Source organism: Schistocerca serialis, chromosome 7, assembly GCF_023864345.2.
Source record: "Schistocerca serialis cubense isolate TAMUIC-IGC-003099 chromosome 7, iqSchSeri2.2, whole genome shotgun sequence".
NCBI classification, from domain to species: domain Eukaryota; kingdom Metazoa; phylum Arthropoda; class Insecta; order Orthoptera; family Acrididae; genus Schistocerca; species Schistocerca serialis.
The window spans coordinates 420,212,932-420,227,765 of NC_064644.1; the positions used below are offsets into that span (position 1 = coordinate 420,212,932).

General features: G+C 39.6%; 1 protein-coding gene across 1 annotated transcript in view; it reads left to right on the forward strand.

Annotated features, from left to right (window-relative positions):
• The window catches only part of LOC126412202 (von Willebrand factor A domain-containing protein 8), a 251,832-nt gene that overhangs the window by 177,033 nt on the left and 59,965 nt on the right, over positions 1-14,834 (forward strand). The window contains exon 24 of the mRNA XM_050081684.1: positions 4,353-4,665. Within this exon, the coding sequence (XP_049937641.1) occupies positions 4,353-4,665 (313 nt within the window). The remainder of the gene's footprint in view (positions 1-4,352; positions 4,666-14,834) is intronic.

Consider the following 14,834-nt stretch of genomic DNA (forward strand, 5'->3'; position numbering starts at 1 on the left):
AGTCTGGTTTTGGAAGCAACAGGATGTCACTCTTAATCATTATTCACACAAATTTTACTTTAAAAATAAATCTATGATGATTTATCTGGATTTTTACATATGAATATGATAAATGAAACTGGTCGATATCATGCCATGACATAAAATGAAGAGACCGATATCTACTAAAATAAACTCTTATACCTTTAATATACTACAGTATACATTTGCAATTGTTCTTTGCAAACTGTCTTGCTGTGTGTAGCAAAGGGTGACTACATAGAACTACCATCCTCCAACCTCAGTTGCAGCCCCTGTTCCCCCTCCCCCTCTCCTGCCCCCCCCCCCCCTCTCTCTCTCCCTCCCCCGCAGCCCCCCCTTTTCTCCTTCTCTTCCCCTCTCCCACAGTCACTTAAGTTATCCTTCCACAGTATATTTCTGGTTGCGCAACGTCTGACTGATTTGTCCTCAGTTAACCATGAATGGCAGACAGTGGTGGGTTTTCGTTAATCTAGGATGAGGGTGAAAATGAGAACAGGCTGTACAGACCGCTCCCTTATTCCTTAGCAGTAGTTATGAGGTGCTGTCCAGTGTTAATGGTACAACTGAGTCAGTGTGGGATGCCTCATCTGCTGGGCTAATGGCCTCAGGGAAATAGGAGGTAGGTTGGGAAAGAAGCCCAGTGTCCACTCAGTATGTTTGGTGGGAGCTCTCATCCAACAACTGAAGGCTTTGCTGACAGCCATTGAATGCACTGGAAGCAACCAGATGCAAATCATAGATCATGTTGGCATAAATGACACTTTGGTTCTGTGACCATCCTCAGTTCCTTCTGGTGATTAGCTGCATTGGTGAAGGTAGCTAGCAATGCCTGTAGGCTGAAAGAAGGGTTCACTATGTGCAGCATCATACCCAGAGTTAATTTTGCTCCTCTCAATCTCTGCCTATCAGGTGGTGAATTGTAGGGTCCCCTCAATAAGTCAGGCATGCACTACACAAAGGAAGTGGCTAGTCAGATAGTTACAGTACAAGGGGTAGATACATGGCTTCTCATTTACTGTCTGTTACAATTTGCAGAATAATCACAGAAGGTGCTATATGAAGAAAAGCGTATGGTGTGATTCCTTGTAATTAAATTGCAGTCAGCTCAAGATGGATAACCTATAGTAACAGATCCAAACAGCAAAAAGATCCAAAATTTTCAAATTAGTTAGCATAGAGGAGAGCATCAGTGCTCATAGGACTGCGAGAGCAGCAATGGTTGTGGGTGTTGCAAGGAAGTCAGCTGCTGCGGAAGATGGCCACGCAAACAAACATATTATGGCTTTTCTTTGTTTTTAGTTAGAGGATTGATGATGAGTTTCCACCACAATCAAAGATAGATCAGCACATTACCCCCAGAGAACTTTCTTCCTTGTAGATCAGAAAGAGAAAAGATTAATGTGCTGTTAGTAGACTGCAGGGCCGAAAATGGTAAGATCTCAGATTTAGTATCACTTATTAAAGTTAATGATGCTCAGATAGTGTCAGAAACTGACAATTGGTTTAAACTGAACAGGAATAGCAGAAAAATCCAAAATTGAGATTTTTATCATAAGGATAGGTTAGGTGTCAGGTAGTTATAGAACGAGGGTATACACATGGCTGGTAATGCATTTATTGCCGTAAGGAATTCAGTAATTTCTAGTAAGGATACAGAATGTGAAATAATGTTTGTGAAGTTAAGCCTGAAAGGTGGGTCAAATGCTTTTATGGACTGCCTGCATCAGAAGCTATAGTGTCAGAGCCCATCAGTAAGAACATGCACAGTATTCTAGAATGAATGTTCACTCTGCAGCACGTGTACTGAATTGAAACTTACTGACAAATTAAAACTGTATGCTGGCCTGGAACCTTAACCTTGGGTCTTTGCGTTTTGTGGGCAATTGCTCTACCATACTGAGCTATCCAAGTAGGAGATAGGTATTGGCAGAAGTAAAGCTGTGAGCGCATGTCGTGGGGTGATGCTTGGATAACTCAGTTGGTGGAGAGCACTCAATAATGAAAGGCAAAGATCCTGTGTTCAAATCCCAGTCTGGGACACGGGTTTAATCTGTCAAGATGTTTCATGTAAAATATTGTAAGTTTCCTGATCACGTTGTTTTAACTGGATGAGAATTCAGTTTACCGAATGGGAGGGTCATGAAATCAATCTTGCGCCAGAGACAGGGATTTGTGTGTGATTTTCCTGAATGTCTTGTATGAGAATTACTTTAGGCAGTTAATTAGAGAACCAAATCATAAGGGCAATGTCTTAGACTTCGTACAGCAAAAAGATCCAAAATTTTCAAATTAGTTAGCATAGAGGAGAGTATCAGTGGTCATAGGACTACGAGAGCAGCAATTATTGTGGGTGTTGCAAGGAAGTCATCTATTCACTTGGACAGTGACCGTAGTGGCCTTGAAATGGAAGACAGCATGGAGAAGGCCAAAACACTGAACTTGGTCTTTCGAAACTGTTTCACTGTGGAAGATTATAATACAGTTTGTCCTACAAACAATCCTGTAGGAGAAACATCCGCAACTGAGCATTGTGCCAGAGGTTGAAAATACCGCTTCAAATGTAAAGTTATTTTATTATTACACGACCAGTATTGGCTATTATAAGCCCATCTTCAGGTGTCGTAACTTGATGCTGTGGCCCCCGAGTGCCGCGGTGGATGTGTACTAGGCACAGTATGCTACCTATGAGCGTAGAACAGGGAGTTAAGTAGCACACCGTGCCTAGTACACGTCCACAGTGGTGCTCGGGGCCACAGCACCAAGTTACAACACCTGAAGATGGGCTTATAATAGCCAAAACCGATTATGTGATAATAAAAGAACTTTACATTTGAAGTGGTATTTTTCAACCTCTGGTACAGTTTGTCCTTTCAATCATTGGAAGGAATTGAGATAAGTTATCAGAGAATAGAAAATCAGTTAAAATCACTCAGTAGTGGAAAGGTGCCTTGACTGGATGAGATACCTGTGAGATTCTAGAAAAATTATGTGAAAGAACTGTCTCCTCTTCTATCAGTGCTTTATCATAAACTGCTTGAACAACAAAGGGTACCTAGTGATTAGAAAAAAATTACAGAGTATTCCATTTCAAGAAGAGTGGTAGGACAAATGCACACAATTATAGGCCTTTCTCACTTGGCCTTTGCCAGTCTGTAGTAGAATTATGGATCATGTTTTATTCTCATGTATTACGACATTTTTGGAGGATGAAAATCTCCTCTATAAAAATCAACATGGACCCCACAAACAAGATATTTATTGTAAGAGTCAGTTCACTCTGTTCTTCCATGGGATCTAAAGCACTGTGGGCAATATTGCCTTTATTCATACCATGTTCCTAGAGTTCAGGAAAGTATTTGATACCGTTCTGCACTATTGTTTAGTAATAAAATAGATTTCAAAGTATCGGACTAATGTCATTGGATGCAAAACATCCTCACAGGAAGAACTCAATACATTGCTCTTAACAAAACAAAATCAACAGATATAAAGGTATTTCAGCAGTACTCCAGGGAAGTTTAATAGAACTGTTACTGTTCACAGTGCATATAAACAATCTAATAGATAACTTTGGATGCTCCTGTAGGCTGTTCACAGTTGATGCAGTTGTCTGTACAGTAGCAGATTGCAGTAGTACTCGCAGAAGATCAACAACTGGTGCGGGGACTGATAGATGACATTGAATATAAATAAATGTAATGTATTGTTCACAAATAGGTGAAGAAATCATTAGTGGTTACTTACACCGTCGGCAACAAATCACTAAAAATGGTAACTACTGTAAAATACCTAGGAGTTACAAAATACCTAGGAGTAACCATATGGAACAATCCTAGTGAATGATTCTGATACCCCAGCCTGGCATGTTTGAATGACCACCAGATGGTATGGAAATCAATGATGGCTGTTAGGTAGTGCAGCTGCATCTGCATACACTGGTGTCTCCGCTGCGGGTGCCATTGCCTAGACACACCCACTGTGCTGGCCTGGTTGTGATTTCTCTCTGCTATGGTATTGATCTCAAGAGTCAGGCACCTTATTTTCTTCCTTTCACATACATCTTGTGAAAAAACTACAATGAAAAAATCAGAAAAGATAGAGGTAACATGGAGGATTACCAACAGTTCTTCCTTCGCACCATTCGCAAATGGAACAGGGAAGGGAGGATCATGTAGTGATGCCAGAAGTGCCCTCCACCACACAACGTAAGGCTTGCAGTGTATAGTTGTAGATAGCCTTTGGAGAGCCACTACTTTATTTCACTTAGTTGTTTTAAAATTTATTATGACTTTTACCTATATTTACATGCATGTCAATATGTTATGTTCCAGGAGATACGTGCTAACATCATCTTCACCTTCAGATCCCTGCCCAAGCCTGCTGTCAGAAATTCAAGAAACAGGCTCTGCAAATGTATACACTGCAGCATGTGGTTATAAGACAGTGCCATCAAATGTACTATCCCAAGCACTGGGTCAATCACTGTCTGTACCGTCACGTTTGCTTGCACAGTCTGGCTCAGCAGTCACACTTGCTGTTGGATTTCCAGATCTTTCTCAGCAGGAACTGTACACATGGCAGTCGAGCAACAGCAGATCTACACGCAGACTGGGACATCCTTTAATATTCTCTGAACATGGACAGGTACTGCATATTTTCTGTATATCAGTACATTATGTACAGGACACCATAACATATTGTTTTTGTATCAGTTTACTAGACTAACCATGGTGGTAATATTTGAATCAGAATTATACACGTGGTCTTTCATATATTGTAATTTTTAAAAATACAGTAATTACATCAAATGTAACAATATTAGAGAGGAAAGTTGCTACTCACCATATAGCAGAGATGCTGAGTCACGATGTTGTTGTTGTTGTGGTCTTCAGTCCTGAGACTGGTTTGATGCAGCTCTCCATGCTACTCTATCCTGTGCAAGCTTTTTCATCTCCCAGTACCTACTGCAACCTACATCCTTCTGAATCTGCTTAGTGTATTCATCTCTTGGTCTCCCCCTACGATTTTTACCCTCCACGCTGCCCTCCAATACTAAATTGTTGATCCCTTGGTGCCTCAGAACATGTCCTACCAACCGATCCCTTCTTCTGGTCAAGTTGTGCCACAAACTTCTCTTCTCCCCAATCCTATTCAATACTTCCTCATTAGTTATGTGATCTACCCATCTAATCTTCAGCATTCTTCTGTAGCACCACATTTCGAAAGCTTCTATTCTCTTCTTGTCAAAACTATTTATCGTCCATGTTTCACTTCCATACATGGCTACGCTCCATACGAATACTTTCAGAAATGACTTCCTGACATTTAAATCAATACTGGATGTTAACAAATTTCTCTTCTTCAGAAACGCTTTCCTTGCCATTGCCAGCCTACATTTTATATCCTCTCTACTTCGAGCATCATCAGTTATTTTGCTCCCCAAATAGCAAAACTCCTTTACTACTTTAAGTGCCTCATTTCCTAATCTAATTCCCTCAGCATCACCCAACTTAATTCGACTACATTCCATTATCCTTGTTTTGCTTTTGTTGATGTTCATCTTATATCCTCCTTTCAAGACACTGTCCATTGCATTCAACTGCTCTTCCAAGTCCTTTGCTGTCTCTGACAGAATTACAATGTCATCGGCGAACCTCAAAGTTTTTATTTCTTCTCCATGAATTTTAATACCTACTCCGAATTTTTCTTTTGTTTCCTTTACTGCTTGCTCAATATACAGATTGAATAACATCGGGGAGAGGCTACAACCCTGTCTTACTCCCTTCCCAACCACTGCTTCCCTTTCATGTCCCTCGACTCTTATAACTGCCATCTGGTTTCTGTACAAATTGTAAATAGCCTTTCGCTCCCTGTATTTTACCCCTGCCACCTTTAGAATTTGAAAGAGAGTATTCCAGTCAACATTGTCAAAAGCTTTCTCTAAGTCTACAAATGCTAGAAACGTAGGTTTGCCTTTCCTTAATCTTTCTTCTAAGATAAGTCGTAAGGTAAGTATTGCCTCACGTGTTCCAGTGTTTCTACAGAATCCAAACTGATCTTCCCCGAGGTTGGCTTCTACTAGTTTTTCCATTCGTCTGTAAAGAATTCGTGTTAGTATTTTGCAGCTGTGAGTCACGATAGGCACAACAAAAATACTCACACAGTTATAGCTTTCAGCCATTAATGCCTTTGTCAGCAATAGACAGACGTACACAAATGCGCACACACACAGTCACGCAAATGCAACTTGCACACACGTCTGCAGTGCAAGTGCAACTTGTGTTTACGTGAGTGTGTGTGTGTGTGTGTGCATGTGTGTATGTGTTTGTATTGCTGACAAAGGTCTTAATGGCCCAAAGCTATAATTGTGTGAATCTTTTTGTTGTGCCTGTCATGACTCAGCACCTCCGCTATATGGTGAGTAGCAACTTTCCTCTCTAATATTGTTACACTCCACCCTACATTTTCCATTGTTTGTAATTAAGTCAAAAATTCATCAAAATAAAAAGATTTCTTTTTTTATTTTCATCTATATATACACTCCCATTTAAGTCCAGAAAATTATATCAGGCACTGCACGGGGTAGCCGGGTGGTCTATGATGCCTTGCCGTGGTTCGCGCGGCTCCCCCTGTCGGAGGTTCGAGTCCTCCCTTGGGCATGGGTGTGTGTGTTGTCCTTAGCATAACTTAGCTTAAGTTAGATTAAGTAGTGTGTAAGCCTAGGGACCGATGACCTCAGCAGTTTGGTCCCATAGGAACTTATTACATATTTCCAAATTATATCAGGCATATGTCCACCTCCACAGTCTCGGCAGGCAGTTACTTAGTCTGTGAAGTTCATTATAACTCTTAAGTTGGAGAACTGTATGTGGTTTGTTCTCGTAGCCCTTGGAATTCACATAACGCCATAAAAAGAACTCACATGGAGTAAGGTCTCAAGATCTGGGAGGCCATTCCAGCTCACCATAAAGTGAGATCACAGACTGATGGAATTACCCATGGAGTAGGGTTATTGACTCATGGGATGTGTGACATGTGGGCCTGTACTGCTGAAGGCACATAGTGGCTGTATCCACTTCATGCAGAGCTGGGCAGAAGTTGTGTCTGACCATTTCACGATGATGCTCACTGTTAACTGTTACTGCATTACCATCAAAATCTTCAAAAAAGAAGGGACTGATCACGATCACACCACCTGCTCATAAGCCACACCAGGATGTACTTTGCAGTGGATGCATGTGGATATCTTGGGTCACTCTAAGGTTATCTTGACCCCAAATATGGCAATTTTGTTGGTTAACGAACTCACACAGGCGAAAATGTGCCGTATCACTGAAGATCATTCTTTTTGGAAATTATTGTCCTCTTCTTGTTTTGTGAGAATCCATTTGATGAAATTTGTCCATTTAAAATTATTTGTGGATTTAAGACATTGTGTCAACTGAATCTTCTATGGGTGCCTATGAAGATCCTTTTTCACAGTTCTTTGCAAAGAGGCTGTCGAAATTCCCAGTTGTTGGGAATGATGTTCGAATCGACTTGTGAGGCCTCACAGCCACACTATCCTGCACCAATATTGTGGCTTGTTCCTTACAAACCATACAGTATCATCCAGGTGATTTGATGGTTGCAACGGGCACTATTCCCTCAAATTTCTTTTTCAACCACAGAACTGTTGATGTTATAGGAGAATTATTATGTCCATAGATCCCACGAAGTGCAACAGTCTCAGCATAGCACTTGCCAATTCCGTAATGAGTTTTCACAATGATAATACTTTCCTGTTTAGACAAGAGAATAGAAGCTTTCAAAATGTGGTGCTACAGAAGAATGCTGAAGATTGGATGGGTAGATCATGTAACTAATGAGGAGGTACTGAATAGAACTGGGGAGAAAAGAAATTTGTGCCGCAACTTATACCTCCATTGATATTAAAAGTAATAAATACAGTGCTGTAAACGAGAAAAAAAAATTATCAGTCAATTTAAAAACTGCATAATATATGAAAGCCCATTATTTGTATATAATTGTGTTCATATGTGACATGTCTATTCAGTCACACACAGTAAACTGACACTCTGATTAAGATGCTGAACTTGTATCCAGATCAGACATTGATCACACCCTGTGCCGTCTGTCATGTTGCAGAGCCTAGTGTCACATATGTGTGAGTTAAATGTATTGTAATTAACTGGCCCACCCATCCCACAACCATAGCTTGTATCCAGATCAGACATTGATCACACCCTGTGCCGTCTTTCATGTTGCAGAGCCTAGTGTCACATATGTGTGAGCTAAATATATTGTAAGTAACTGGCCTACCCATACCACACCCATAACTTGACAAACAATATAAGTAAGTATGTTAAATTTGTATTATGTCATGGCCCTCTCCTTCTTGTTGCAGTGTGTAGTACCCAATGATGGAGCAGTAGTCTCCAAAAATAGCCATTCTTATAAAATATTATTTACAACTGAAAAGGATTTCTCGATCTTATCAATATGACCCTCTGTTGTTCACGAAATCAGACTTTGAGTACTATAACTCTTATGAAGTACTGGTATAATTAAAACATATAACTAGTCAGATTGACACATCAGTATAAAATCTTAGAAAGTGGATCCAAACATAGATTAAAAATAACATAAGGAGCAGGAAACTAGAGTTATGGTAAAAAAGTGGCATCTTCTTTGAGGAAGGCTGAAGAGAAAAAGAAAAGTTTGCATGGGACAGTTTAAATAAAAATGTGAGTGCAGAAAAGTCAATAGTAAGTCTGCTTTGTAGCTTCTGGGCTATCTATGTATTTCCAAATTCATTCAAATTTTTCTGTTGGTTGTGTTTTATTTGTGGTGCCATTACACATGGTGATCTTCATAATTACAGTATTCTTCACTGATAGACATTAAAGCTCAATGAAAAATTATCATTTTACATTTTTAATTCATTCTTGGTTGAAAATTTAATCTTTGTTGAACTTCAATCATTAAAAACTGAATCAGCATTGGAACATAAGATGGATCAATTCATAATGTGCCACTGTCACATTCCTCAAATAGTCCATTCCTGAGACAAAGCTGTTTGTAACATGGCTCCAAGTTACAGTACTGGATGATTTCCCACTCAAGCACTTAATGGAGCCATGAAACATGCATGCACATAAAAAAAAAAGATTTTACACTGCCTACTCAGAGGCAGTTTATACACGTAGCACATGCAACAGACCCTGTGCTGTCAGAGCCCCAACAGCCTTGCTGATCAGTGTTTCAGCAGGAAATTATATGCTAGCAGTTTTGAACCAAAATTAGTATCCTTCATAGGATTATATGCACACAATTGCACAGTACAGGAAATAACAGATGACTCATGTAACCACATTTTAAGTATTGCAGATTTGCGCGAGAGTTTTATTTATGTGTTATGAAATTCTCTCACAATATTATTGACAGAGATTGTTTGCTTTACATTGTTAACAAAGCTTGCCTAAAACTCACTTGGTGTTATACTTTCACAATGACATAGATCACTGGGGAATCAGTCAGACAATCAGAATTCATTTGGATTATGGTTACAGACAATCTAGCTAACTTTATGTAATTGTTGTGGTCCTGTTTTATGCTCCTGTCACTAATTTTGGGTCCAATCAGTGTGCCTTTATAGTTGACTTGTCTCTCATGTTTCAGTGCATTTCTGTAAAGTTTACATACGAAGAATGGAAATGGAAAACATTCTAAGTGTCATTTTTCACAAAATGCATTTTCAGTGCTACTGTGTTCTAAGTATTCTGTTGCACGTCCCTATACTTGACCCAGGTATCAAACCATGGAGAAACTCTTTCAAACTTGCATTAGTGGATGTCACCTAGTCTTTGTGATAAGCTGTGCTTCCATATGGAGTTGCAAATTTTGGAAAATATGAGGCTTGGTGAAATTTCTTGCAGATTAAAACTGTGTGCCAGACCGAGACTTGAACTTGGGACCTTTTGCTTGTGTGGGCAAGTGCTCTCCCGACTGAGCTTCCCAAGCATAACTGATGACCCGCCCCCACAGCTTCAGTTCTGCCAGTACCTTCTCTCCTACCTTCCAAACTTCGGTCCGGCACACAGATATGATCTGCCAGGAAGTTTCGTATCAGCACACACTCTGCTGCAGAGTGACAGTTTTATTCTGTGAGAAGTGGTTTTTGTTGACTTCAGTTCTACTAGTTAAAACTGTAATGTTGTACTTATGTACATGTATTATCACAAATAAAATGTATTGTCTCAGTATTAATGGTGCTTGGAACAAAAACTTTCTTCCTACTATATTTTGTCAAAAAATTTTGAGACCTTGACAGTGTACAAAATACAAGTTGATTCTAACAAAGAAGAAAACGGCAACCAGCCATAATTAAGAACACTATTTATTTACACAAATGGCTCTGTTACCGATTTTGAACTGACTCGTTGATCTTCCTTCAGAGGGCTGTTCGCATTTATATTAATTTCGTTGTTGTAGTTTATATTACTTTTGTTGTTGTTTACATTAATGTTGAAAAAAACTACAGCCAACAACTAATGTAAACAACAACAAATGTGAACACCATCTGAAGATGAAACTATCTGTTCTAAACAGGTGTACATAAATAACACTATTAACAGTGGCTGGTTGCTGTTTCCTGCTTTGCAAAAATCGGCTTCTAAAAGCTTTTGTATTGGCACTTAGAACCAATCAGTTTCCTGCTATGATATGAGAATGTTCTGAATAAAGTATGAGGTGTGATCAAAAACTACAGTGAATGAATTTTTTTAGCTGCAACTACTGATGCTACAACTATTTTATGTAATATGTCTGACAGCCTGGTCCATTGAGACACACAGTGCCAAGTGGGAACGCATTCTGACTTGTCAGTCACCATCCAGAGACGTTAAAGTGAGGTTATGTTTACTGCAACTGTCACATGTCATAGATTTTGAACAATGCCTGAACATTAAGTTCTGTCTCAAGTTGGAAAAAACAGCCAAACAGACTCGTGAAATGTTGAAATTGGTGTATGGAAATAATGCTGTAACTCTGAAGACTGTTTGCAAATGGTATGACCAATTTAAAAGTGGAAATGAGTGGATAGAAGATGAGCAACATTTTGGACGTCCATTAAACTCAAAAACAGAAGAAAATGTGCAAAAAATGGCAAAAATTGTTTGTTCATAAAGATGAATAATTATTTGAGAGCTTACTAAGGAACTTAGCTTCCTTCTTCCCTATGACAATGAGTCATGCATCTTGCATGGGCCCAATAATTTACTAATAAGATGAATGAGTGCAAAATTTGTTCCCAGAGTTTTGGGTGATGAACGGAAGGAAAATTGTGTGTCAGTTTGCACAGAGTTATTGTTTACAAAAGACAAACTAGTGCTTGAATTAGTGAGATAAAATTTTATTCAACTTCACCTCACAATTTATATTGGAATAAAGTAATACACTACAAAAAAGAAGCACATGTTGCTGAATAGAAGCCCTGCACTTTATCAGTGGTACGTGCATGGTGCAGCCTTAAACCATTCACGAACACACACATCCCTGGTTCTCCTCATATGTCAGGATTTCATGAAACTAATGCAATGTTTTCATGTGCTCTGCTTCTCAACCTACAATTGTCATTGCGTGACGATAAACATTTTTCAGGTAGGCTATTTTTCTAGCACTAGAGCAACAAGCTGTGATCTGGGCATAGTGGTACATGCCTTAGATTCTCCTTGCATGCTCTCACAAAAGACACAAACCACATAAGCATAATTGGGTGTGGCTGCAAAAACTTTCCTGAAGATAGCTGAAGTGTCTTCAGTAAACCAGTAGTTCAGAAATATGAGTAGTTTCATGCCAGATCATTGATCAACTTTTCTCATGACATGATTAAGGCCACACAATTTGTGCAAGATCATACAATATCAAAACTGCAAAGATGATCCATTATGTATACTGTTGCAAAACAAGAATCTGGAGGCTAGAGATTGCAAAGATTTCACAAAATTTGTTAGCAACTTATATTGGAAGCTTGATAGGAGTTCAAAGTCATGTAATCATAGTGCAGGAAATGATTTTGACTTCAGCAAGGAAATTACCAGAAGTAATTAACGAGATGTAGAAATTATGTGATGGACAAGCCAGTGTACTGAGCTTTGATGCTACTCACAAGTGTCAGTGTAAATTAATTCGGTAGATTATTGCAAATGAATGATGCAATTTCATTAATGTTCCATGATGGCACTAAAAAAATCTATATAATACTCTGCAACTTTAGAGTCACACAGATAAATCACAAAGATTGTATCACTAATGCTCAGTGTGTTGCCCTTTTTATTCTCAGAGATCAGGTGTATGACCTAGTAGATCTCACACTTGATAGAAAATATCCCTATCAATATGTTTGGAAGTAATGTTGAATTGCACTCATAAATCCACTTATTTCTAAATAAAGGCAGATGAAGGAAAAATTATGAAAGGTTCAGTAGAAAAATAAACAGCAACAACATTTTTTGGAGGATGTGGATACCCAGAAATGTATCTTCTAAAAAATTAATGAATAGTAGCCAATTTAGCATTTCTTAAATAAATTGATAGGACGTGTTAAATGGAAAATCCAGAACCGACAGAATATAAATACAAAGCTGTACAAGCATACATGACTATGAGAAAGATAGATACGAGGGCCGTTCAGAAAGTAACCTCCGGTTAATTTAAAAAATACACCAACTTAAATAAAAATATTTTAATATATAAATCTTACAACTACATCTTTGCACTATTTTTCTACATAGTCTCCATAGCGATTGAGACACTTATCGTATCTCTTCACAAGATTTGAAATTCCTTCTGCATAAAAATCACCTGCTTGTGCCTGGAGCCAGCCTGTGACCGCATCTTTGAGCTCTTCGTCGTCATCAAACCGCTGTGACCCGAGCCATTTCTTCAAATACATGAAGAGGTGATAATCACTTGGCGCCGGTCTGGGCTGTAAGGTGGATGGTTGATAACGTCCCACTTGAAGGACTCAAGAAGGGCCGTTGTTCTGCGAGCAGAGTGAGGACGGGCGTTATCGTGCAAAAAAACGATACCGGAAGTCAGCATACCACGGCGTTTGTTCTGTATAGCCCGTCGTAACTTTTTTATTGTTTCACAGTACACGTCTTGATTATTGGTCGTACCACATTCCATGAATTCAACCAACAACACCCCTTTGGCATCCCAAAACACCGTTGCCATCAGTTTTCTGGCAGAAAAATCTTGCGAGGCTTTTCTTGGTTTGGTAGGCGAATTTGAATGTGCCCACATTTTGATTGTTCTTTTGTCTCAGGGTTCACGTACTTAATCCAGGTTTCGTCACCGGTCACGATTCTGTTTAACAATGGTTCTCCTTCGTCCTCATAACGTGACAGAAAGTCTAATGCAGAGGCCATTCTTTGAGTTTTGTGGTGGTCGGTAAGAATTTTGGGCACCCATCGTGCACAGAACTTACGGTAACCCAATCTTGCTGTCACTATCTCGTACAAGATAGTCTTAGAAATCTGTGGAAAACCAGTAGACAACTCCGACATTGAGAAACGTCGATTTTCATGAACTTTTGCATCAACTGTCTGAACGAGTTCGTCAGTCACCAATGATGGTCTACCACTCCTCTCTTCATCATGAACGTTTTCTCGTCCACTTTTAAATAAACGTACCCATTCACGAACAACTCCTTCACTCATAACTCTTGGTCCGTACACGGCACAAAGCTCATGATGAATAGCTGCTGCAGAATATCCTTTGGCTGTAAAAAACCTTATGACAGCACGCACTTCACATTTGGCGGGGTTTTCTATTGCAGCACACATTTCAAACTGCCACAAAAACTAAACTAGCGCAGGTACGACGTTCACTCAACCACGGCTTGATGCCGACTGACCTGTTGAGTGCGTGAACGCACAGATGGCGTCGCTACTCCCCCCACAACCCGCACTGTGACCAATCGGAGGTTACTTTCTGAACCGCCCTCGTACATAGATACTGCCTTCAGAAAAATTAGTGACTTTTGGGGAAAAAAGTTGGTGCACAAATATAAAGAGCTTAAATGTTGAGCCAGTACTGTCAGTAGAAGGAAAGACTGAAAGATGTAAGAAATAAATAGAGGGGCTGTACAAAGTAAAAATAGTTGAAGACAATATTATGGATATATTGATCAAGGAATCACCCTCTCCCCCTTCCCCCAGTGACATTAGTATAGAGAATACATATAACCTTTGGCAGGCTTGATTTCAGTCTGCCATCAGCAATGGAGGGTTAATCTTTGAGAATGCCAGCCAGTAATGTTGATGAAACATCAGAAAAGACATTAAATAAATGTTGGTCAAAGGTCCTGAGACAAACGCCAAATGGCAATACTTCAGCAAGTTTCTACCAATAATCAACTATTTTGTACCGAGCGAGGTGGCACAGTGGTAGCACACTGGACTCGCATTCGAGAGGACGACGGATCAATCCCACGTCCGGCCATCCTGATTTAGGTTTTCCGTGATTTCCCTAAATCGCTTCGGGGTGGTTCCTTTGAAAGGGCACGGCTGACTTCCTTGCCTAATCCGATGAGACCGATGACCTCGCTGTTTGGTCTCTTCTCCCAAACAACCCAACCCAACCATTTTGTACTTCCTGAAAGTATTTGTGTGAAGTATAACTTTGCGCCGAAAAGAAATATGAATAATGAACCGCACATACAGGAAGAAACCTGAAGTTTTTCTGTAGTGATGCTTCTGAAGAATTCTGAAAATGATATTGGTAGCTCAGATAATTAATGTAGAGAT